The sequence below is a fragment of the Nyctibius grandis genome, chromosome 2, assembly GCF_013368605.1.
Source record: "Nyctibius grandis isolate bNycGra1 chromosome 2, bNycGra1.pri, whole genome shotgun sequence".
Lineage (NCBI taxonomy): Eukaryota > Metazoa > Chordata > Aves > Nyctibiiformes > Nyctibiidae > Nyctibius > Nyctibius grandis.
The window spans coordinates 1,007,105-1,033,214 of record NC_090659.1 but is presented as its reverse complement, the minus strand read 5'-3'; the positions used below and the strand labels follow the sequence as shown (position 1 = coordinate 1,033,214).

General features: G+C 44.6%; 1 protein-coding gene across 2 annotated transcripts in view; it reads right to left on the bottom strand.

Annotated features, from left to right (window-relative positions):
• Positions 1-19,314, bottom strand: part of NECTIN3 (nectin cell adhesion molecule 3) — a 60,338-nt gene extending 41,024 nt beyond the window's left edge. For both annotated transcript variants that reach the window (XM_068424135.1, XM_068424125.1), the window contains exon 1: positions 19,040-19,314. In XM_068424135.1, coding sequence (XP_068280236.1) covers positions 19,040-19,253 — 214 coding nt within the window. In that variant the 5' untranslated portion in view covers positions 19,254-19,314. The remainder of the gene's footprint in view (positions 1-19,039) is intronic.
• Between the last annotated feature and the right edge of the window lie 6,796 nt (positions 19,315-26,110).

The window sequence follows — 26,110 nt, the reverse complement described above, 5'->3', positions numbered from 1 at the left end:
ACCTTAACTACTGATCAGCTGTATAAAGCTCCAACAAACGTAGTACAGAAAAGCCCTACAAGTAAACTTACACAAAAGCTACTTGGACTTCTGGGAGGGTAACAAACTGAACTGGAAAGTCATCCTAGTTAGTGGAACACACAAGTGGTTTGTTTCCTTTCATTTTTTAATTTTTTTGACAACTCTACTCCCACTAATTAGAGGCTTTAGCTACATAAAGATGACCAGGGTACATTTAAAAGAGTCAATACTCAACTAACAGTTATCAGTTTTTTTGAAGGTGTGAAAATAACACACTTTTTCCACCAAGGAAGACTTCTAACAGCTCATTTGTGCCATGAGAACATGAATTACATTAATATTTTCAGAAGTCAACTTTTTTATTGCTGTTCCTTTCAAGATTTACAGCCTGAAGCAAGCAGGCCTCATACATTTATATACATACACACACTTGCAGCTCTAGAACTTTCATCAGGTACATCTTACCATCCATGCACCTCCTCCAATAAAGAAAGTGGAGCCGACAGATGATAACACCAAATTTTACATGTTTATCTCATCTTCTTGTCCATGTTCAGACTCCAAAGACAAGAAATCAACTCCTCTATGCTACTCATTGAACTTTAACTTACACACAGTTTCTCTAACAGTATATACACTCCAAAGAGTTTAAAGTTTTAAAAATAGTTTAAAGCCCAAGTGAGAACAAGCACATCTCCAATTTGCAATAGCATCTCTGGTTTTACTCTTCAGCCAGTTATCATTCTTTAACCAACTACTTTTGGTTGCTGAGCAATCAAGCCAACAGTTCAAACTAGCAAGTTAATTACTGCGCTGATAACGCAGGGCTCTCCAAGACTCAGGACTCTAGGACAGCTATTTCCTTTGACATAGATACTTCCACTCACGAGTCAGTATTTTGCTCAAAGATTGTACTTGAATAACTAGTAACAGCTACCTGTCTACTCCAAAATAAAGCTTCAGAGGCTTGCAATGCACAAGATTCTGTAGAACAAGACGCTTCAAGGAGACATTATTCATCTCCTTAACTGATCCAAGGTACAGATGCATAAGACACATCTACTGGTTTACTAAAGCCTAGCTCTCCTCTTGAAATCTCATACTGAAGTCCGACCTTCTTTGCTTGCACTGTCACAATATTGAAGTCCTTGATTATCAATGAAGTCCTTGATTATCAACATTCTCAACATCCCTTAAGGAAACAATTTGTATTCACTTACTAATCAAGATCTTATTCTGTAACCTCTCAAGGCAAAATCGGCATCATGAAGTTTTCTTGCATTTTTCTTCAGGTTTGACAACATTTTTGTGGATCTTTTTTCCCTTTTTGCTCACTTAGAAGACAGAAAAAAATAGCTGATGACTTCCCTCTCATTTCCTCAATCATTTGTGCTCTGACAGCACATCTTTGAAACATGGAATTAGGTTCTCACGTAACCTGCTTAATTGAAGACACTGTCAGATGACTTTTACTGGTGGAAAATAGTGATCCAATCCATGCTGGTAATATTTCACGCCCAAGTCTAATCACAAAACCACCTTGTGCCTAAAGCTAACAGAAGTTAAGCAGGTGGATACTCCTCCTAGTTATCTACTTGACATACCTATTTTCCAATCTATTTGCAAACATGCTAATAAGACTCTCAATCTGTTTCACAGGCAACACTCAGTTGCATGCAGACCCCGAGAGTCCACATCTCAGCTTCTCCAACTGCAACAGTTCCTCTCTATATCTGATTTTAACAACTGAGAGGACTTTTAAAAAAAGCATTTACTGTTCATGGCTCCACACTTACTAATACCATGAGCCTGCCCTTAAAATAATTAAAATAAGTCTTAAAATAATTCCAAAGCTGAACAATGGATTATCTCATTTGAGAGTGCAGGGAGGGAAAGTATAAGCTTCTTGTTCTAATATTTTTCAGACCGCTGCAAGAATCTTATTCAAACCAGCACGGCACTTACCGTTCTCACTTAACTTGGCAAAAAGCAGTTTGGAGAGTAAACAAAACAAAAAAAATACCTAAAAATCACTTCTAGCATTAAAAGCCACAGCACTAGGAGCTACCAAATATTGACCATAGTAACAGAAGCTGTTCACTAGTAATTCTTAATAAAACTTCTCTCATTAACTGAAAAAGATACTGAGGAAACATCGGGTCTTGAAAATAATGACCTTCTTTAATACAACAAAGTACTCATGCTATGAAATCAGAGTAGACTGCCCATTTCCAGCCTCGTTATTTGTTGTAATAAACGGATTTAGAGATTTTTCTATATGGAACAGCCATGCACAAGTCTAATTACAAAAGCAATCTATTTTATTAGCTGCTATAGAACCGTGACCTGCTTAACAGCACAGCACCGGCAAGACAGAAAGACCTCACTGACACTTCCTAGCCACTTACTTTGTCAACTGTGTCCACAAGACAATAAAGCCAAACTGCACAAGAGCAGAAAACCTGGAGTTTTTCCCTATATCAGCAAGTTATTCAGCTCATGGGTATATCTGGCCTTAGCCAACCAGGGAACGATGAATTCCAATCAAGAGCAGAGCAGACCAACAAGACCACCCCATTTTGGTGACAGCAAGTTGCTACGTCAGCAGAACTTCCCCCGAAACACTCTTAAGGTCAAACTAAGCATTATGGTCAGGTCAGTTTAATTTTAGCTGACATCAGAAAGCTTAGACTCATTCAAGCCCTCCCTCTCCTGCCTCATCACCCATCAGGTGGTTGAGAGTCCACCCTACAAAACTCCCGTGTTTTCTTCCTGATTTAGCCCTCAATTGACTCATTCCCTGCTCAGTCACAAGTGGCAACAAGAAGACAGCCACACATTCTACTGGCATTTCAAGATTTGTTGTAGAGAATCAAATCACTTAAGGACACTGCAGAAAACAAGCCTGAAACCTCAACTTGAGGCTTTATAAAAATACGTGCTTAAATTATTGAGAAGAAGTCAGTGTGTGTCTTTTGAGTCCCAGAGCGCGATCAAATCACTGTGTCAAAAAAAGATCAGAACCAAGGGATGGAAGAGATTCAAATCAAGTAGTACAAAATGCTTCAACGCCAGCTTACAATCAGAATTGTTGAGTGAATACTTAGTAAAAAAACCTGCACTTCCATCAAAGATAGCATTATAACCCGGTATTGTTCTCACCCAAGGATCTGCTTCATCACAGTCTTCACCTGAAGCAGAGTGCTAGTTTGTCAGTGAAGTTTTTCACAGGGAGGTGGGCTGGGAGCAGAAACAGGGCATGAGGTTGGCTTCGATAAGCATTACACTCACTAGACCCAGCTCGGGTTCCCTTTTTGTATGGCACTCTTTTTTAAAAAAAGCAAACCAGAGGGATATGATTTCTATCTTAGAAGAGCAATTCTTTAAGCTTTGCTCAGTGTTTATCACAACAGTATAAGAGGCACACAAAAGCCTACCAGAAGGCAAAAAATTCTGATGAAATGAGGCGTAGCAACTGAATAGTCTGAAGCCAAGACTAGTCAAATCCTCTCAGCAATTGCCAGCTTTCTCAGGCTGCTTTTTAATTTTATTAATGTTCAAGGGACTCAATCTTTCGAATCCAGAGGGCAACTTCATCTGATACCAAAAGGAAACTAGGAACATTAAGACAACAATTGTTTCAATAATTGCATATTCCTCGATTTCTCCCATTGCCCTGATATATCACTCCTGTGGCTCAAGTACATTCATCACTTGGAAATGCATTTATTAACTTCCAAATGTGAACTTTTTATACCTACCAATGGACCAAAACTAGGTTCCCAGTCTTAACTTTATCTAACACGTAAGCAGCTCTCCTTTAGGTGACTACAGCCTACACGCTTACAAAGGCTAGAGGAAAGGATAACATCATTTCTAGTTGAAAATTGTAAAAAAAAGAAGGTTCCACAAAGGTAAAATTTTTCACAAAACTCAGAACTTGAAGACACTGGCCACAAGAACTGGTTGAGTTTGAGAATGCATGAGAAGGTCAGGCTCTTCATTTCAGTACTGTCTCAATCAAAAGTTCACAGAATCACAGAATGTTAGGGATTGGAAGGGACCTCGAAAGATCATCTAGTCCAATCCCCCTGCCGGGGCAGGATTGCCTAGACCATATCACACAGGAACGCGTCCAGGTGGGTTTTGAATGTCTCCAGAGAAGGAGACTCCACAACCTCTCTGGGCAGCCTGTGCCAGTGTTCAGTTACCCTCGTTGTAAAGAAGTTTTACCTCATATTTATGTGGAACCTCCTGTGTTCCAGCTTGCACCCATTGCCCCTTGTCCTGTCAAGGGATGTCACTGAGAAGAGCCTGGCTCCATCCTCATGACACTTGCCCTTTACATATTTATAAACATTAATGAGGTCACCCCTCAGTCTCCTCTTCTCCAAGCTAAAGAGACCCAGCTCCCTCAGCCTCTCCTCAGAAGGGAGATGTTCCACTCCCTTAATCATCTTCGTGGCTCTGCGCTGGACTCTCTCTAGCAGTTCCCTGTCCTTCTTGAACTGAGGGGCCCAGAACTGGACACAATATTCCAGATGCGGCCTCACCAGGGCAGAGTAGAGGGGGAGGAGAACCTCTCTTGACCTGCTAACCACACCCCTTCTAATACACCCCAGGATGCCATTGGCCTTCTTGGCCACAGTAAATACTTATTATCAGCTAGACTGATGTTTTCATCACAGAAAGAAAGGAAAGAGATTATAAAGAGGTATTTTACTCCAATGCGACATGAAGTCAAAGAAAAAAAAGGAGTTAAACTCAGAGCTTAACATGAACATAGCTTGAGCTCAACTCCTACAGTTGAGTTGGAGCTTCAAAAAAGCTCCGTGCCTCTGCGCTTGAAGGCAGTCACTATCCTTATTTCACAGTGCCGTTTTCTCCACGTTAACTGGTGTTTCTATTCTAATTTCACTGTCTCCACACAGGGCAGAGACACTATGCCCCTGCATACTCTGCTTCCTACCATACCGCACACACCTTCAGTACCAAGCAGCAGGAAACTAAATAAAATCTAATCCACTAGAGGAAAGTTTAAAAAAGGTTAGGCTCATGATTCAAATTGGGTTGTGAAGGACACTCTTAGAAAGGCAATTTTATAAGGTTAAAGCTTTAAAGTAACAACTCACCAAGAATGTTTACAAAGTCCCATGAACTTTAAAGCTTCATCCGGAATTTCAACTCGAACCGTACTAGCATCGGTGTCTGTTTTACACGCTCGTACATTATAATCTTCTATGTATGTTAACACATGGTAAATTAAGATATTAGTGGTTATCCTGGTACCAAGCATTCAGATGTTTAGAAGACATGCTGAAATGAGGCAAACTATGCGGCAGCTGGAAGTTCTTCTGCAATGGACATTCCAACCTCTGTTTAACCAGACAGAATCACAGAATCAGCCAGGTTGGAAGAGCCCTCTGGGATCATCGAGTCCAACCGTTGCCCTGACACCACCATGGCAACTAGACCAGGGCACTAAGTGCCATGTCCAGGCTTTTCTTAAACCCCTCCAGAGATGGTGACTCCACCACCTCCCTGGGCAGCCCCTTCCAATGTTTAATAACCCCTTCTGAGAAGAAATTCTTCCTAATGTCCAACCTGAACCTCCCCTGGCCAAGCTTGAGGCTGTCTCCTCTTGTCCTATCACTAGTTGCCTGGGAGAAGAGGCCGACTCCCACTGTGCTACAACCTCCCTTCATGTAGTTGTAGACTGCACTAAGGTCACCTCTGAGCCTCCTCTTCTCCAGGCTAAACACCCCCAGCTCCCTCAGCCGTTCCTCGTAGGTCAGACCCTCCAGACCCTTCCCCAGCTTGGTCGCCCTCCTCTGGACTCGCTCCAACACCTCAACATCTCTCTTGAAGTGCGGGGCCCAGAAACACTCAGGGTTACCCCCGGCAGAATCCGTGGTGACCATACGGATATACGCAAAACATAGCAGCCAAAAGACCACTTCGTCTCTCCATAACATCCTGGACCAACGGCCCTGAAAGGGGGAAAGATCTCAAGACACCAAATCAGTTCAGCAGATGGGGTGCCTCCAAACCTCACAGAAAACTCTCTCTGATAACTATCACCCTTCTTTTCTTTCCAACACTACTAGGTCCTGCACACACAACAGGACACTATTAAGATGCAGAGAACTAGGTGCAAACATATGATAAAACAACTAAGCAATATTAATGTCCACCATCGGATAATTAGAAGTGCTAAGGCTACAATTTTAGGTACTCCCCCAGCAGTACAAATACCAGTTAGTAGCCAAGAAGTTAATAAGCCTTTTTAAATAGGGAAGAAAAAAAAGCTCTGTCACATCTCCCAACTGACCCCTTTTTGAAAGGCCGTCAAGGTACCACCATGCTGATAAGGCCAGCAGATACTGCTGAACACATGACCTATGGAATCAGAAAACCAAAATTTGATCCTGCATGTTACCAAACGCAATAGCTGACTGAGGCATCTTCATGAGCAAGTCTTTCTGCCATTAGTCTAATTAGAATATTACATAAAGGGCCACAAATTAAAAAGAAACTGTTTTTATTTCTCAGTTTCATTTAAAGTAGCATTTCAGTGCCCAGCAAAGTTATAAACCTACACTGAAACTAAGGGAATCCTACATAGATATCTTCAAGCCAATAACACTATTAAAGTAGCTGGGCTGGGCTGTAACTGCTGGAACTGCTGAAGACTTAGTGATCGTGAATTAATACCTGACCCTTCACGCATTTACCAGTATTTGCACCAGCCAGCAAAAGCAAGCTGCAGTGGTCAGCCAGAATCTACATATTAACTCTAAGACTACACATCACACTTCTTGGAATGACAATCAACTCAGCTGGCTATGAAGAGGAGGCTCAGAGGTGACCTTAGTGCAGTCTACAACTACCTGAAGGGAGGGTGTAGTGAAGTGGGAGTTGGCCTCTTCTCCCAGGCAACTAGCGATAGGACAAGAGGACACAGCCTCAAGCTTCGCCAGGGGAGGTTCAGGTTGGACATTAGGAAGCATTTCTTCTCAACAAGGGTCATTAGCCATTGGAAGGGGCTGCCCAGGGAGGTGGTGGAGTCACCATCTCTGAATGTGTTTAAGAAAAGCCTGGCCATGGCACTTAGTGCCCTGGTCTAGTGGACAGGGTGGTGTAAGGGCAACGGTTGGACTCGATGATCCCAGAGGGCTCTTCCAGCCTGGTTGATTCTGTGATTCTGTGAGAAGCAATCAAAATTTAAATCAAGAATTAGCATATTTCCCTACCTGTATTTATAGGCATGTGCAGTACTACAGCAGTACTCAATGATTTTGTTATACAGTAGCTTGATTTTCCACACCTATGTACGTCCTGTTCTTCCCATGCTACACTGCACTGCACAGACTCCACTTCTCCATATATTATTAACAATAGCTTAAGTTTGCCTTCATCTATGGACTCCAAGAAACAATTAACCATCAATTTCTGGATTTCACAATTCCTGTTTAACTTTCTGATGTTCAAACAGAAGGTCTAATAAAAAGTGATCATGTGCAAGTTCAGTTTCCTAGAACTAAGCCATATTTTACCTACTCAAAATTAGAGGTAGGAGGGAGAAGGATTTCTGAACTGTTCGGTCAATATTGGCCAATAAAGTCAGTGAAGAACACACAGATTGCTCTCCTTTGTTTTAGGAAGTAAGTTCATTCAGTATAACCACAAGACAGTTTAATAAACCAACAAAAAACCTCAAACAACTTTTAACAGATCCTATCAGAAGTGCTGGCTGCTATGGACAAGCCCCAATGATGGCCATTTAAAGCTGGGTCATATTGAAAAGCAGCGTCTAGGAAATTCTTATCCAACTTAAGCAAGAATGAAGTTTTAGGCACGAATAACATCTCCTGACTTAGGGTAACTGAAAAACAAACCCTACGTAGGGCACATCAGTCATTTTGGTGGGAACAAGACCAATGGAAAAATCCTGTTATACCAACACGTTTAATTGTCTTTAATAGGATATCACAGAATCAACCAGGTTGGAAGAGACCTCTGGGATCATCCAGTCCAACCGTTGCCCTGATACCACCATGTCAACTAGACCATGGCACTAAGTGCCATGTCCAGTCTTTTCTTAAACCCCTCCAGAGATGGTGACTCCACCACCTCCCTGGGCAGCCCCTTCCAATGGCTAATGACCCTTGCTGAGAAGAAATGCTTCCTAACGTCCAACCTGAACCTCCCCTGGTGAAGCTTGAGGCTGTGTCCTCTTGTCCTATCGCTAGTTGCCCGGGAGAAGAGGCCGACTCCCACTTCACTACAACCTCCCTTCAGGTAGTTGTAGACTACTTTTATATATTACTTTTATATAGTAAGATTAAAGCAAAACTGTAAGTCAAGCAAGAATGGACATTGCTCCAGCTTTAAATGGAGGAAGGAACATGGCACACTCAGAGAGACTGCCTGCTGCATTTGGTGGTGTGAGTGTACACAGTCACAGAATCAATGAGGTTGGAAGAGCCCTCTGGGATCATCGAGTCCAACCGTTGCCCTGACACCACCCTGTCAACTAGACCAGGGCACTAAGTGCCATGTCCAGTCCTTACAGGAAGCTCAAGGATAAGCCAGCAACAAATTCCGTACAAGTAAAAATTCTGAATTTCTTAAAATAAGCACCCAGGTATCAGGATTTTGGTGGGGGTTTGGGTTTTGGGTTTTGTTTTTTGTGAAACTGATTTTAAGGAAGGACCTGAAATTCTGCTAAGTGTACAGCACCAGTTGTAAGTATTCAGCATTCCCTGCCCCCACAACTGTACCTCCGACACCGACATTAGAAAGTCATTAAAAACTGGTCAGGAACACTGACGTGATGTCCTAGATGAGGGAACAAGACCTTCAGCCCCTAGCAAAGCCCCTATTCCCTTAAGCAGGCCACTCCTCCTCTTGTTATATGTTGTGTTCCCACCTACTCTAAGAAGAACTGAGGTCTGTGGGAGGAGGAGGGAGGTTGTACTTTGCACTACGTAAAGTAGACAGCTAAATATTAACTTCACCTTTTCAATCACTTGTCAAGTTTGAATATTATCTGCCAATATTTAACAACTGCAGCCACAGTATGAAATACAAAATGAACATATTCTCTCAGCAGCAGCAAACCATAAAATACAACGTGTAGATCTCAGCTGTCCATGACACGATCTGATGAGTTCCCAGCTCCATGACAAAGTTAGGCAGATGCCTGCTGTCCCCCATACTGCTGACACTGCGGGCTTTTGTTTTTAGCTCTTAAGGCCACCCTCCACTGCAAGCTATGGCAGCAAGTTAACCCTTTTTGTCCAGGAACAGCAAGTCTAGATAACCCATAGCCAAGCACATTAATGCTGTATTAATGCTGTATTTACTGCCGAGCTACATTTCCAGTAGTTGTCACACTGCCTTTCAGCTCAGTGCTCTAAGGGACTGGTTTTACTGGCTACTTATCGCAGGAGACACGCAGGCAAGCCTTTCTTTAAAAGATTCTCTAAAGCTGTTACTTACATCAGGAGTTAACAATGGGATCCAATTTTAAAGCAAACTTTTCGCAGTCAAATTCCTTTATAGGAAAATCTTGTTACAGACTTGACTTGGGCATTTTAAGCTTAATAGAAAAAGACTTACAACCACTACTACTTTTCTTCCTGCGAGAATTACTAGGAGCATACTATCTCCTGCCTACCCACAGACAAAACGAGGCTCATTCAGACCGAAAGGGACTTCTGGAGGTTATCCAATCTGACTCCCAACTCAAAGCAGGGCCAACTTTGAAGGCGGATCAGGTTGCCCAGGGTCACACCATAGCCAGGTTCTGAGTATTTTCAAGGACAAATTCCACAGCCTGTTTCAGCGCTTCCTTCTCTGCGTGGGAAAACATATTGCTAACACATTATCAGGATTTCCCTTGTTGCTTGTGGCTGTTGCCTCTTATCCTTTCCCTGTGCATGTTTAGCAGAGCCTATCTTCATTTTCTCTCTTGCCTCCTACTAAACAGACACAGACAGCAATTAGGATCCCCCGCTTTAGACTTTTCTTCTCTGAAAGCTGCACAAACTCACTTCTCAGCCCCTCTTCATGCATCATGTGCTGCTGACTCCTTATCTTAGTGGCCTTCCACACACCTCAGCATCTGCCTCATACTTGGGAGCACAAAACTGGGCACAGTACTCCAGATGCAGCCTCACAAGCTCCAAAGAGCAGAGAATAATCGCTTCCTCCAACTGGCTGACCATGCCCAGCCTGCTCCTCACCCTTCACACCACAAAGGCACACACTGACCCACAAGGACCCCTATGTTCCTTCCTGTAAAGCTGTTTTTCACCAGTTAGCACCACACCTACGCTGCTGCATGGGGTCGTTCTGCCCCAGAAAGACTTGGCATTTGTGAATTGCATGAGGTTTCTGCCAGCTATTTCTCCAGCCTGCAGATGTCCCACTCAATTACCCCTAGTCTCCAGCGTAGCAATCACCTCTCACAATCTGGTAGCATCCACAAACTTGCTGAAAGTGCATTACTGACCCACCAGAGGGGCTGAAATGCAGACAAACTGCCCCTGCGCTGATCCTTAAAGGCAAGCCGCCAGTAACAAGCCTCCAGGTGGATGTTGTACAGCTGATCAGAACCTTCTGAGTCCAGCAGGACACACAATTTTTCACCCACTTAATAATCCACTCACCTAAACCACATCTCACCAATTTGGCTACAAGGACATTTTAGGAAACCTCGTTAAAAGCCTCTCAAGGTTAATAACACTCACTTTTCTTCCTTTGTCCACAGTCTTGTCCTACATACTTACAGCAATCAATTCAGGACCTCTTTTCAGAGCAGTCTCAAATTGTGGAGACACCACAACTTCTTTTCTTCACTTACTTCAGTTTTCACCTTATTCGCAGCCACATCAATTTATCACACCTAAGCCATGCCTCGAGTCTTGGAAAACACAGAAGCAGAGCAGCTCTCAAAATACACCACCAAGGGAACCTTCACTAACAGTTCCACAGAGTCCCAGAGTCCTCACCTCTTTCTGTAAGGCAAAATACTCTCAGCAGAATCTTTGAAAGATCTTACATGAAACTTACACAAAACTTTCTCAACACTAGATTACATTCTCATTTGTCAGAAGGGAACATAAGTTATTAAATGTTCATGTGAACACACTGATACATCAACTGTGATAATTAATCTGGTTGTAGTCAAAAAGCCTTACTAAACAGTTGTTTTATACATACAGAATCATAGAATCACACAGAATCACAGAATCAACCGGGTTGGAAGAGCCCTCTGGGATCAGCAAGTCCAACCGTTGCCCTGACACCACCCTGTCAACTAGACCATGGCACTAAGTGCCAAGTCCAGTCTTTTCTTAAACCCCTCCAGAGATGGTGACTCCACCACCTCCCTGGGCAGCCCATTCCAATGGCTAATGACCCTTGCTGAGAAGAAATGCTTCCTAATGTCCAACCTGAACCTCCCCTGGCGAAGCCTGAGGCTGTGTCCTCTTGTCCTATCGCTAGTTGCCCAGGAGAAGAGGCCGACTCCCACTTCACTACAACCTCCCTTCAGGTAGTTGTAGACTGCACTAAGGTCACCTCGGAGCCTCCTCTTCTCCAGGCTAAACACCCCCAGCTCCCTCAGCCGCTCCTCGTAGGTCAGACCCTCCAGACCCTTCACCAGCTTGGTCGCCCTCCTCTGGACTCGCTCCAACACCTCAACATCTTTCTTGAAGTGCGGGGCCCAGAACTGGACACAGGATTCAATGATTTGGATTGGAAGGGACCTTAAAGATCGTCTAGTTCCAATCTTCCTGCCATATAAGCTGTGTGCAGAGGCTTGAACTACCTCTGACACCACAAACTGCTGAAACACAGCTAGGTAGAACTTAGCGTACTCCTTCCTACACAGGATATCCTGGATAAATGGGTATATTGCACTTGCTAGTTACTGGAAGTAGATTATTTTATGCTACCTCAGCTACCAACACCACACAAACTTTCAACAGGATGCACTTAATCTTTCAAGGAGTGATTAATGGCATTGTCACAACCATCAAATTCTCACGGTTGCTTTCTTTAGATCTATAGTGCCTCTTTAAAAGCTGGAGTACCTTAATGAAGTCATAACAACATTACTCCTGTTTCAAGTTTACCTTTTGAAGTCAAAAGTGCATCAAAGTGTTTAAAGCACAGAAGTAGCATCACCGGTGAAGGGCCAAGCAGTGGGTTTTTATAATGCAAAGAGTATCAATCTTTAAAAATATGTTCAAAAATTGAACTAAGCTTAACAGCTCTCGATCCTTGCTTCCCTGACCTCTAGTAATAATCTTTAGCAGAGCTGACAAAGCATATTTTTACCGTGGCAAGGGCCAACGGGTGATGTAGGAAAAATTAAAGAAGGAATTTGGGGAAAAAAAAATTACCCTAAGTTAATACAAGTAAAAAGTTTTGCCCCCTCAGTTACTCGGTTATGAAGAAGTTCCTGGCATTTGATGTAATTTAATTTATGCTTGAATAAACTGACTACTGTTGTACCAAGTTACATACACTGAAAAGAAATTAAATAAAGCTGGTTACCCAACTTGAATGGAATCTCAACTTTTTCACGTTCTATCTCCAGCATCTCTTCATCCAACAGGCTGTTCTTAAGTGTGCTTCTCCCAGCAATAATTACTTTTAGCTTAACCATATGCAGCATGGGTGGTATTGCATGGGTCAGCAAGAGCCATCTCCTGCTGCAGGTAATCCTAATACACCATCAACTCAAGACAAGCTACACTTGACGAGCCTTCAAATTAAGAATGTGAAAACATGCTATTTTAAGTATTACAAATTATAAAATTGCTTTTACTTCTGTACTTACTTCTTTACTACTTAAGAAACAGCTGCAAAGAAGCAAAAATATTGAACAGAAGAATGCAGTAGTGATTAAAGAGGATAGTCTGGAAGCTTGTTACTTTTCACTACCTGAATTAATAGCGACCTTCTTGGTAACACCTTGATAAATATCATTTAACATCTTGATAACATGCTGATGTTAAACTTTACCTGCTCAGTTCCCCACGCTTGGGAAGACACAGGTAAAAGGACAGAGGACAGAGACTGAAGTTTCGAGACTTTGAAAGGTTTTTGTTCTTGCTGCTCATTTTATTTTACTGGTAACTCACGGACAGAAAGACCAATTTTGGAGTTCACATTTGAAACAGTCCCAAGTCTAAAAGTTAACTAACTGAAAAGAATGAGGAGAAAAATAATTCTTGAAGCATTCATCTGTTGGATAATACAAAAAAAAAAGGTTTGTTTTTTTTTTTTTCACTATGACTTAGAAGTTATTGTGCTATGCCTTGAAGTCCTTCACCACGAGCCTGTGTACTAAGCTGTGTAGTAAGCAACCACTGGTCTAGCTTTTTCAGAACCAAGCTCAATATTGGCCATGAGCCCCCTCAAGAGTCTTACTCATACATACCTACACCTCATTTTAACCCACTATTTTACACCTTCACTGTCTTTTCACATCCAGAGGAGTAAGACAATGTCACCTACCAACTTTTTCACCTCTCCTTTCTTTAGAGAAATGGTTTGGGTTAGATTTAAAGATCATATATACCTCCTCCTCTTCAAACAACAACACAACCTAACAACAAATGGCATAACAAAATAATAGCAATTAAATAACTGTACCCACAGCTATTCTTCACATTACTAAGAAAGATCTGGCCATTCAGTTAGGATCCAATTATCAAGTCCCCAAGAAAAGGCCTCACAGGAGCTTCTGCATTAGTATCTCTATACCAGTCAGTCTAACAGTCATCAGGCTAAAAAAAAAATGTTGAAATAATCCTGATTCAATACAACATGTTTATTCAGAGTCAGAAACAAGGAGTCCACACACAAACACAAAGAGTGCTAGAGCAAAGTAATCTGTCATCACACAGCTCATCTTTAAGAGGTGGCGTACCAGGGCTCTACAGCAAGCAGGCAACACGAGCAACCTCAGCACTCTCACTCCTTTGCAGACTTATCTACCCATTCTGTAGCCGTATGTTCTGATCAAGAACTCTGCACAAAGCTGCATTCAACCACAGGACAGCAGGTCAAGCTACCTCCCACTATCTGGCGTAACACGGGATGGAAAGCAATAGCTCTTCAAGGTTCTTGCTCTTCCAACTCATAACTGAATCAAGACTAAAGAAGAACAACATTTACTAACAGCACTGCAAGTAGTTGGGACTTCACAAGATTACCTCTTACCAGGTTTTGTATTTCTATTACCCCACTTCCATTCACCACTGATTTTGTTTCTAAAAATTGAGATGTAGACTTTTGATTCTAGAGCTTCCAACTCCATTTTTCTCTGAGCTCCACAAATGCTACTCATCAGCTCCACACCCTGCTTACTGAAGCAACACCCCCCCAATTCCTTTTCACACAAGATGCATTTACAGCTGTGATGTTGCACACCTTAAAAGCTCTACCACCAGCACCTGAAGGGTAATCAGCTGGTACAAATGCTCTGTAGAGGCAACACGTTTTCCTCCTGCTACAGAAAAGTCCTTTGTTACCCAGTATCATCCTAGGAGCAATACTACATAAAGGGAGTGGGAAAGAGAACCACCTAGATTTGACCATATTTCTAAACAGGATACTTGACTCTAATCTTACAAGAAATAAATCCTGCTAGAGCTTCCTCTTGTTCCATATCAAACAATCTTCATATTCCATGACATAAGATTAAGTTATTTAAGGAGGCAAGAGAGAAACACATTGTTTAAATCAAGACAATTTATGTAGCTCAAGTGGCTGAACAACCATCACAATTCTTTTATAATACTCAAAGTGTTCAGATATTAACAACTCAAATAACATCACACTTCACTTCCATATATATGGGAGTTCTTATACATCAGAAGCCAAAACATTAGTTGCATCCTCACTTCTCATTCATCCCAAAATGCTTTCACCCTGTCCATGCAAGTTTTATAACCACTTCTTTCAGAGCAACTCCAACTTGTACTATTTCCCTGCAATGCTACAGATAAATTGAAACTGTCTTGTCTAACATTTCAATAGCAGTCAAGAGTTATAAGCCTATACAATATATTTTATTAAAATGTTAACATCTATATTTTGTATTTATTTTACGCGAGCACCATGGTTTAACAGTGATCTTGACCACAACGAAACGAGCTAAGAACTGTTCCAAACCAGCACACTGCATGTTATATTGTGTTATCCAGAACTTGGCAAACTTATGGCTTCATTTTTTTGCTAATTATCAAACAATCCATGTTTAATTCTCCCTCTATTTGAAATTACTGTGTTACTTCTACCAGTGCAGTTGCTCCGTTTCTTCACACACCATTTCCAGACGCTGCCCTACCTACTACCCCTGTTCACCAACACCTCACCCTCTCCAACTTGTCAAATACCTTCTCTAGTACTCCTACTACTTCTCTTACTGTTCTCACATTGGCTCACCTAATGCCTTTTGAAAAGTGCATTTCTCTCAATACCATTTTCAAAAAATAAACGCATATTCAGGCATGAATTTCTAAACTATCATCATTGCCTTTTACATACAATGAGGAAAAAACACATCATGTTGTCTTTTTGAACGCTCTACCACACGTCTTCCCATTTCTAAAGTAGTACCCTGGTTTGCTTGACCTTATTTTTGTCATGAGTTCACCTGAAAATCATAAAAAACAGTTTCTAGTCAAATAGACTGTTCTGATCAACAGTTACTTGGTAATTTCTTTATTTGCAACTCCATTTTTGTATATGGTACACTCTATATTTGTATTTATTCACATCTTTATAATCCAACCCTTCCAGCTCCACTACAGTCTGGAGTTCTCCAGACTGCTTTAAGAAAAAAACATTCAATAGGAATTTAAAAACATATGTTAAAACCACTCCTGTTTCTAGCCTTACTGAGAAGCTGAACATGATCAATAATTAGGAAAAAAAAATTATTTCCTCAATGAAGTCCCTGAAAAATGCATCTTGTACATTTTTATTCAAAAATCCCAAAGCTGCTGTTATTTCAGATTCCACACACATTTTCCCTCTTCCTTCCCCCTTCAGGTTGGCTTTTTTTTGTATTGGGTTTTTTTTTCGGTAATATTTCTCTGAGGAATTATAGATCAAATAAATCATCATTTCTAGCTGTCACATCAAAATTATTGCATAAAAATTGATTTGATTGTATACTGAAGTTTTTCTACTAGCAGGGTTTTTTTTTATGGTGCTGTTTTCAATTCTTCCTTTTGTTAGCATTATCAGAATCACCAGGAGGAAGAATGGTGACCAAAAGCAGTCAGCAGTTTCAGGCTCCATCAACATCTAATCATGCTCAAAATGTATTTAGGAGCAACTCTTAAAAGCTACAATCATTACATCATTTTTCCTTCACACTCACCTGCGACAGAGATAATTAAGACAACTGTGGGAAATTTCAGGGGGAAAAAAAAAGTAATCCAAAAATTAAGATATTGACCAAAAAACATCTTCCCCCACTTCTTCTCTCACAGCCCAGAGGTCACTAGTAGTTTCTTAAGTTTCCCCTTTTATCCATAAATTACACTTAAAAACTTTGCGCTGGAAGAACATTATTTCAACACAACATTCCCACTTTTGGCAGATGTTCTGAAGTGTTATCAGTCAAGTTCATGTACACCAAAAGGAGTCTGGGAAGATTGACATCTGAATTCCACTCAAGACTAAAATACTGAGCCACCACATGACACAGCACATAGATGCTCTTAACTTCATTGTTACTATTTTATCTTCATATTTACATGTCAAAATAGCTCGGCAAGGTTATGTCAAGTCTGCAACTTTACCTTTTTAATGGCAAAAGAAATCACCCTGAACAAAGGGAGGGGGAAAACTGCTAGAGCAAGAAGTTTGCCAACCCTCTGAAAACGTAAGGTTTTGAAATGTGGCACCTTCTTAATATTGAATTAGTCAATTGACCACAAATAAAGCCAAATACTGTCTGGTAAATGTTTGTTATCAACTAAAAGCTCCAAAGTTTTACACATAGGAAATTAAACTGTTGGATATATATTTTAAAGAGGAATAAAAGCAGGTCTTTTACACTTAAAACATTCAGCCAAGCAGCTCTAGAGAACATACAAGAGGGCAATAGATCTCGTTTCAGTTATTTCAACAGCAACTTCGTTTAACAGCTGATGATCTATTAAAAAAATAAGCAAGCCATAAGTTTAGAGATGTAATCAATAGCCAGGACATACCCTATGCCACACAGAAGAATTTCTGCATGAGCAATTCAACTTTTAGATCACTTCTCTACCATACAGCTCATCTTCTCTAAAGCAGCATCCCGGTAATCTCTGGCTAAGGAGACAGTCGCCTAGTCCTGCAGAACTCCTGCGCTGTAACAACTATTGCATATGTCAGCTTGACCAGGACCAAATCTATCCTCTCCACAAAAGTTATATGAGCACATTAACTCTCAGTAAATTGAAACAGTAACAGGTTCACCAACAGAACGAGGAATGATGGTGAACTACTCTTCCTCCTCCGAAATAAACCTTACGTACATGAAGACTCACCCTTCTGCCCTTCCCACAGTCGCCTTTCCTTAGCAACAGACAGAACATACACAATTTAACAGGGATCTCTTTCAGCGAATGCATGAGTTTAAGCTTAAATTAGTAATAATTATCTTTCCTGAAAGCTACACCATTGCCAGAGGGGGGAGACTACTACATGCAAGAGCACAATCTTACAGCAGCACTGCCTCAACTCCCTCCCTGAAAACGCATTTCTCAGACACTATACAACTGCTTTATGGTGGCACGGCTTGCAAGCTCCTCAGTATTTTTATCACATGAACCTCCAGAGACGACCTCCTCTAACTTGTTCCTCCTTCCTTCAAGAGGGAAAGGACACGGTGTATCCTAGAATAAAACATCCTTGCCAACTATTCATCGCTGCGCTGGGAATACAACAGCAGGATGATGGTTTGCGATGTGCTCTTGCCCAAGTCGACTTTTTTCCTCATCTTCCACTGCTGTAAAAAGGAGACTACACACACTATACTCCATGCAGTTAAAAAACCCCTCCTGCTCTGATGTAGTTCCCAACTGCTACATCGCTTGCTTGTGTCCCACAGGAGGGAGGGTGGTGGAGTGGTCACCCCAAGCCCCCGCACCGCAGTGCCCCCAGGAGCAGCTGCTCGGCGTGTGGGTGATGCAGGACACACAAACCCATCCTCACACGAGGAGATAAGCGATCTAAACTCATCAAAACGAGCTAAACTACAGCAACCAGCCCCGATTTCACCCTAATTAAGAGGAAACAGCGATGCGAGCCAACAGCACCAGCAGCTCAGAGCGTCCTCCTCCTCCCCACCCCGAAGCAGACCCGGGGAACACGCCGACCCCCCTTCTGTCCTTCCCACCGCCTAGAGCGGGGGGGGGGGCAGCCGTGAATTTCCACCGCCAAGGGAACGCCGGCCGTTCAGGACGGGAACCACTGCGGGCAACCTGCCGCCCCCCCCGGGGGAAGCCCCAGCCCCACCACCGGCGGACAAACTTCCCTCGGCGGCCACCCCGCGGCCGCACCAACTCCGCGGAGGCGCACGGCGGGGCGGCGCCCACACGAGTAACGGGCCCCGGCGCGTCCCGGCGAACCCAGCAGCCGGCACAGCGGCCTCCGCCGTGACGCCCGGTACCCGCTCCGGCCGGCGGCGGCCTGCAGAGGCGTGTGCGCGTCCCGGCGGCGGCGCCAGCGGCGGGGGGGGGGTTCCCGAGGAGAAGGCGGCGGAAAGCGCCCGGGGGTCTCCCCGGCGCTGGGCAAGCTCCGAGCCGCCCTCGCCCCGCTCCTCCCCAGCTTCCCCGATCCCGGCCGCTGCCCAACCGCCCTCCCCGGGCGCGGCGCGGCCGGCCAGGCCCCGCCACCCCGCCCCGCCGTGCGCGCACACAAAGTTTCCCCCAACTCGGCCGAGTCCCCCTCGCCCTGCCCCGGCCGCCAACGGGAAAAAAGTTTCACTTACCGCAGCAGAAGCGAGAGAAAACCAACCCCAGCAGCCCCAGCCCCGGCCCGGGAGGCACCGCCGAGCGGAGCCGCCGCCGCTGCCGCCGCCGCTGCCACCACCACCGGGGGGAAGCATCGTCGCCGGCCGCTGCAAAAAGTTCCCGGCGGGCGGCAGGAGCCGGCGAAGGGGAGAAACCAGCGGCAGCCTCCGCAGCGGCTCCGGCCCCTGCCATGCTCCGGGCTCGGCTCCCCAGTCGCCGCCGTTACGACACCCGTTCCGCCACCAGCCGCCGCCTCCCCGCACCGGGTGCGTGTGTCACAGAGCGGGGAGGCGCCGCGCGCCGCTCCCCGCCCTCCTCCGAGCGGGCCGCACCACCCCGCCGCGGGGAGAGGGGGGGGGAGTGGGAGGCGTGTGCCGTACCTCGACCCCCTCCCACCTCCTTTTCCACCCTCCCCGGGACAAGCGGCCTCCCCCACCACACCTCTCCTGGCCCGCTCTGTGGACTCGCAAACGCGCCTTTGCACCGGGGGGGGGGTTCCCTTTAGCCACGCGAGCGGCGCGGGCAGTTGGTGGGAGGGGGGTGCCACGGTGTCCTCCCCCGGGGGTCTGTTGGTACGTCCCGCCCCGCCCGCCCCCGCCCCGAGCGTGGTCGGGGGCGCCGCGCTCCCCGGCGGCCCGGCCTGACTCACCGCCCGCCCCCCGCTCCCGCCCTCCTCCTCCTCCTCGCGTCTCCTGCCGCCCCCGGCAGCCTCCCCGGGAAGGGAGGCTCCGCCACGCGTCCTCCCAGCCGCTGTCCGGCGCGGAAGGAAAGGGAGGCAGCGGGAAGCCGGTGGGAGAGGGGAGCCGTGCGGCCGAGGGATCCCGCGCAGCCGGGCCGGGCGGCGGCTGCCCCGCGGCCTGGGGACCGGCTAGCAGCGCATGTCCCCCGCCGGGCGCGGTCACGGGCGTTCCCGTTCGCCCAGCCGCCGGGGGGGCCGGTTAGGGTCGCTCCCGGGCTCCCCGGGGGACCGGCGGCACGGCTCCCTCGTCGCCGGGACGGGCTGTTTCCTCCTCCGCGCGGAGCGGGGGCGGGAGGCAGCGGGTCCTGCGCTGGGCCTTGGGCCCCTGGCAGCGGGCGCCCAGCTTGGGTCCGTGGTTTTACCGGCAGCGAACTGTCCCGCCGGTGTCCCCTCATCGCTCGCTGCCGTTGGCAAAGCCCTCGTGAGGGGCGTGTAACGTGCCACCCGGTCACCACCGAGGTGCCGGGCAGGGGCACCCGTTCCCACAGCCCCTCCCGGCGTGGCCTGTGAGGGGAGCGTCGAGCGCACGGGTGCGAAACGGTGCGGACCCCATCCGGAGCCCGCAGGAGATGGCTGCACCCGGAGGCAGGCTCGGGCAGAGCCGAGGGGTCTGGAACCATCTGGAAGGCGTGCGAGCCCTGCGCAGAGATCACCGAGGAATACCAAATATGGCCCTGTGCAGAGGGGCCTGCGGGGGTCCGGGGGGCAGCAGGGAGGGTTTCTGTCACGCTCATGTCTGCGGGGATTCTTGGCTGTGGCACAGCACATCGCTTCGCTCTGGGTAAGGCTGGCATCGGTGAGGGCAGAGCTGCTCCCGAGGGAGCGGTGATGCCCCAGTCGCAGTGCTGTAAGGTGGCAGGGCGAGGTGGCCGCTCTCAGGGGATTCATGCCTTTGCCCAAGGTCCCAGGAGTCCAGCTAAGGGCTGCCTCCGAATTAGAGCAGGCTGTAACCAGGTCGCCAAATTAAAGGTGACTTTTCGAGGAAATACAGTTTCTTCGCTGCACCTCAGCGCTGATCTGAACGTCAGTGTTGTGGGCACAATGTCAATGAATGTATCCCCAAATCACATTTTCAATAGCAAAATACAGAATCTCGAAAGAATTGGGTTGAGAGTATTGCTCCTTTACAATCTAGGTGTGCTTTTTCATTTCAGCTGCACTATCCTTTGCAAAACTTCAAGCAAAATACTGAATAGCTGGATATACCGTTCCTGCTGCTGACACGTCTCCTGGGAGCAGGTTCCAATACGCCCCACATTTTCCACAATGCAGTGTAGTATTTGATGATTTCCCTCAATGGTGGGCACAAACAGCGGTTCCTCTCAGAGCTACGCATGGCTACGTTGATCAGATGCTCACAATAGTATGTTCATCCCGTCTGCAGCTACATTGTGTGTTTGCCAACTAACTGGCCTCGTTAATTTGTAGCTGTGAAACGAAAGAGAATTCAGGCCAAGAGTTACTGAGGCAAACCGATAGCCGTGGTGGACGTTCAACGTTCATCAACCTTTTGCTGTACAAACCAACATAACTGAGAGGACTCTCAAAGTTTTGTGAAACCGATGTAATTCCGTAAATCTAATCCTCAGCTCCTACAGAACTCTTCTCGTGCCAATTTGCTCTGGCGTTGGGACTCAGGGGTTGCTCAGGTGGTACACAGGATCTTGTCCAAAAGTGCATAAACACATTTGTATGACAGTTTGTTTAAAGGAAAAAAAGAGGTTTTCCTGCTCTGCTGATGATACTTTTGAAGCCTGATCCTTTACTCTCTTGTTAGACTCTGCCGTTTTGATTCCATGGAAACCAATATATTGCACCACGCCAATAAACCTGGATAAATATACTACTGAATTAATCATTAGAGCCCAATTTTTATTTATGCTAAGAGCCTTTTTACATGGGAAAATTGATGAGCATAATTGTAGCAGAATAATTTATACTGCTGTGGCTTCGTTGATGTAACATTCCAGGTAGATGTTTTAACAGGGTGTAATTTTTCCATTTCCCTGTATAGATGAGTCCTATGTAGATAAATCCCCTTTTATAGTTACCAGTCGAAGCAAATTACATCTCGTAATTACATTTACACCAAGTTTAAGGCACTCTTAGGATGGGCAGGAAATATAACGGGGCCGTAGCGTAATTGAGAGTGCAACCCTTAAAATCCTGTTTGTGACAACTATAATCCAATTGTCGTCTGCTACAATATTTTCATTTCCTTTCATTCCAAAACAACAAAAGGCATTAAGTTTGTTTAAAATAAAATATTTTGAAGGTCTAGCACCAAAATACGTACACCAATTCATGCAGGCTAAGGAAGCAAATGCAGTTTGTCATCTTTAAACAGAACTGTGCCCAGTCTGTAGGTAACGTCTTCCAGTGCCAGGTTCCGCGCTGTTGTAATCAGGCATCCTGGGGACTTCGTGATACAAAAGGAAATTTGACTTCATGATGTCAAGGCTAAATTTGGCTCCCCACTGCTTACAACGCTCCTGAAGGCAGGATGCTCCAAACAGTTAATCTTGCATAATAATGAATAAATCCATACAGGACACACTGGCTCAGTCCTTTAAGTCCGTTGTTACTGGCATATTTTTTCCAAAAAAGATGGTTTTCCACAGTTGGCAGCAGCATCTTTGAGCTGTAGAAATAGAAAAGGCTGTACTTTATTTCCAGTCCATATTTCCCTCTCTTTCTGTCCATTGTGCACCCACCTGCCCTTCCCCCCCATGAAAAAAAAAGCCCTTACCCTTCATTTAGACCGGGGTGTTTGGCAAGCGTTTACTTCTCCGTTCTTAACCCTTTTGGTCATCTGAAAACAAAGTCCTGAAGCAGTGTGAAATTCACTTCTATGCATAACATTTGAAGTGACGGCACAAATTCCTGCCGGGATGAAGGGCTATTCACTTCAGTGGGAAACAGCAACTAGATTTGGAGCAGAACAATGTGCTTTTCTGAACACTCTTGCTTCAGTCCGAACGGATGGGACAGGGCCTCCCCGGCGATGCTTGCGCACCACCACCCGTTATGACCCTTTGAAATAAACCCACACCAAACCAACCCCAAACTAAACCTGCCTTTTTTTCCACGTGCTTCCAGCTGGATGAGATATTTAGCCTGTTATTGCACAGAGTTTCTGCGATTTGCTAACAGGTGGTTGTGTGGCCTCTTCTCCCAGGCAACTAGCGATAGGACAAGAGGACACAGCCTCAAGCTTCACCAGGGGAGGGTCAGGTTGGACATTAGGAAGAATTTCTTCTCAGCAAGGGTCATTAGCCATTGGAAGGGGCTGCCCAGGGAGGTGGTGGAGTCACCGTCTCTGGAGGGGTTTAAGAAAAGACTGGACATGGCACTTAGTGCCATGGTCTAGTTGACAGGGTGGTGTCAGGGCAACGGTTGGACTCGATGATCCCAGAGGTCTCTTCCAACCTGGTTGATTCTGTGATTCTGTGACAGTCCTGGTTCAGCTGTGTAAGAGGATTCTTGCTGTCCCGGTAGATGTTTCTTTCTCTCATGACTAAAGAAAACCAAAATGAATCTGCTTTTCTGCAGGGTGAAAAAGAAGAAAGATGACTTCTAGAAAAAAAATTTCTATCCCAATGAGGTCACAATTTTATGGTGCATACCTACATTTCACGATGAAATGTTCATTGTCCCGATACACTGACATGATCCCAGCCCCAGCAGGAGGTTAGTTCTTGATTCAAGGAAAAGGGAGTTTTAACATTCATTTTAATGGGAACCTTTATTCATTTTTAGTATCAGCACTGTTACACCAGCTTCACTTAATTATGGGAGAAGAAGTAGGTTTAGAATTCCCTGGAGGAACTTGCTGTTTTTTCTACTCAGACTTACTCTCTTCATCTTTGCAACTACTTCTCCCTTAGTCTTTTCATTTTCCGTGAGAGTGCTTATTCTTATCCTTAGAAATTAGCACATCTCGGCAAGATTTTAACTACTATAAATGGTGTAATCTTATTACTTTGCTTCTCTTCTTTTCCACTCTCTGTTCCTTTGTGGATTGATTGTTAAATGCAGCAGGTTTTCCACAGTATGACGAGTGAAGTACACGGACTCAAAGGTTGTGCCTGCCTGTGTCCTAGGGGTACAGCTTGGACATGTCATATATGAAAGATGCATCAAGGTAAAGTCACAAAGTAACTGCAGTAACATAGAATCACAGAATCAACCAGGTTGGAAGAGCCCTCTGGGATCATCGAGTCCAACCGTTGCCCTGACACCACCCTGTCAACTAGATCATGGCACTAAGTGCCATGTCCAGTCTTTTCTTAAACACATCCAGAGATGGTGACCCCACCACCTCCCTGGGCAGCCCCTTCCAATGGCTAATGACCCTTTCTGAGAAGAAATTCTTCCTAATGTCCAACCTGAACCTCCCCTGGCGAAGCTTGAGGCTGTGTCCTCTTGTCCTATCGCTAGTTGCCCGGGAGAAGAGGCTGACTCCCACCCCGCTACAACCTCCCTTCAGGTAGTTGTAGACTGCACTAAGGTCACCTCTGAGCCTCCTCTTCTCCAGGCTAAACACCCCCAGCTCCCTCAGCCGTTCCTCGGAGGTCAGACCCTCCAGACCCTTCACCAGCTTGGTCGCCCTCCTCTGGACTCGCTCCAACAGCTCAACATCTTTCTTGAAGTGCGGGGCCCAGAACTGGACACAGTTCTGGAATACATGCTGTATTCCTGCTGCTTACATCCATGTTTTGTACTTGGAAACCATATTAACTTCTGCAAATTCAAAAAAACCCAGCATAAGACTGAAACATGCCATGCTTCATTAAAAGTCACCTTATGATACCTGTAGGTTTCTGCTGTATGAAGCCTGTGTACATTGCATTTTCTATTATGCCATTTTTGAACATCTACGAAAATTAGCGTCAGCCTGAAACTAATTCAGACATTCCAGTCTCTGAATGATTTTTGAGCACATTTGAAGTCACTTGCAGATCAAGTGTTTTAAAACTTTGAGTGACAAAGAGGAATACATATTAATTTTAGACAGCTCTTTTTACACTTTTACATGTATAATTGAATTCAGAATTTGCCCTTCTACTTTCAGCATGAAAACAGTAGCCCAGAATGCACCTACACGCTTTTGATCCTTTTTGGAAAAAAAATTGTAAACTGGAGGAACCTTGTTAAACTTTAAAAAGTTTAACAAGGTTCCTCCAGTGCTTCATTTCTATACAGCTTTTTAATAGATGCTGTTAGAAGCACACAGAAAACCTCTAAAACTCTGCTTTAACGTAAGCATTCATTGCTCTATCCCAAGATGTGTCTTTACACGAAGAGAAGTACATTGGTGCGCATGGAAAGCGTTGCTGAGGTTGAAATCTTCATCTACAGAAATATCTTGCACCACTTCAGCTATTCCCATATACAAGAGAAAGCTGCATTTATAAAGAAATGTATACCCTTATTCCTGTAAGGAAAAAGAGCGCCTTTATTGATAATAACTACACTGAAATTGCAATTATGTAACTGTTTTACCTAGAAATCATCTCATGGTTTAAATTGTTATATAACAAGGAAAAAAAATCTGTGTAGATTAAGGGCACATGAAGAATGGATTTTTTTTTCTTTGGTTGTCCAGCCAAAATATGGGAAAAATGTAATTTCAGTTGTGCCAAAAAAAATATTGCACAATTTTTTGGCTTTTATAAACATTTCTGACCCCTTCGAATTAGGTCAGTTTCTAGAGAAAAGCATCATTTAACTGTGAAAGTACCAACGTTACATTTTTGAAATATTTACTGCTTCATTGTTTTAGTCCTCCAGAATGAGGCATTCTGCTGTTTGCTGGAAACTGTCCCAAATTCACAAATGTTTTCAGATTCTGCAAAAATGAGGTTTGGAGTAATAATATTTTTTTGGGGGGGGGAGCGAGGGTACACCTACACTTTATTTAAGAGTTCACAAGGTCTGAGAATGTTTTCCCTTAATTTATAGTAGTCCCTTCAGAAAGGATTAAGTAATGCAAAACAGGCCGCTCTGCAACAGAAATACAAAAGTCCTCTTTTCATCTTACATGAAATAAATCAGTTTAAAGGAGTATTTTATGTGAGGTGTAAAATACTGAAACACCCGACGTTCCTCTAACGTCATCCTTTAGCAGACGCAATCAAGGAAGGATACAGGCTTAAATGGCAAAACACACACGTGTGACTTTAAATATGAGAAGAACCCAATTAAAAGAAAGAAAACTTGCTCTAAGTTGCACGTACATGTAAATACCTTGAGAAACAACGGCTGTGAAACGTATTTCTTCTGCCCATAAAATCACAACTGCTAATGC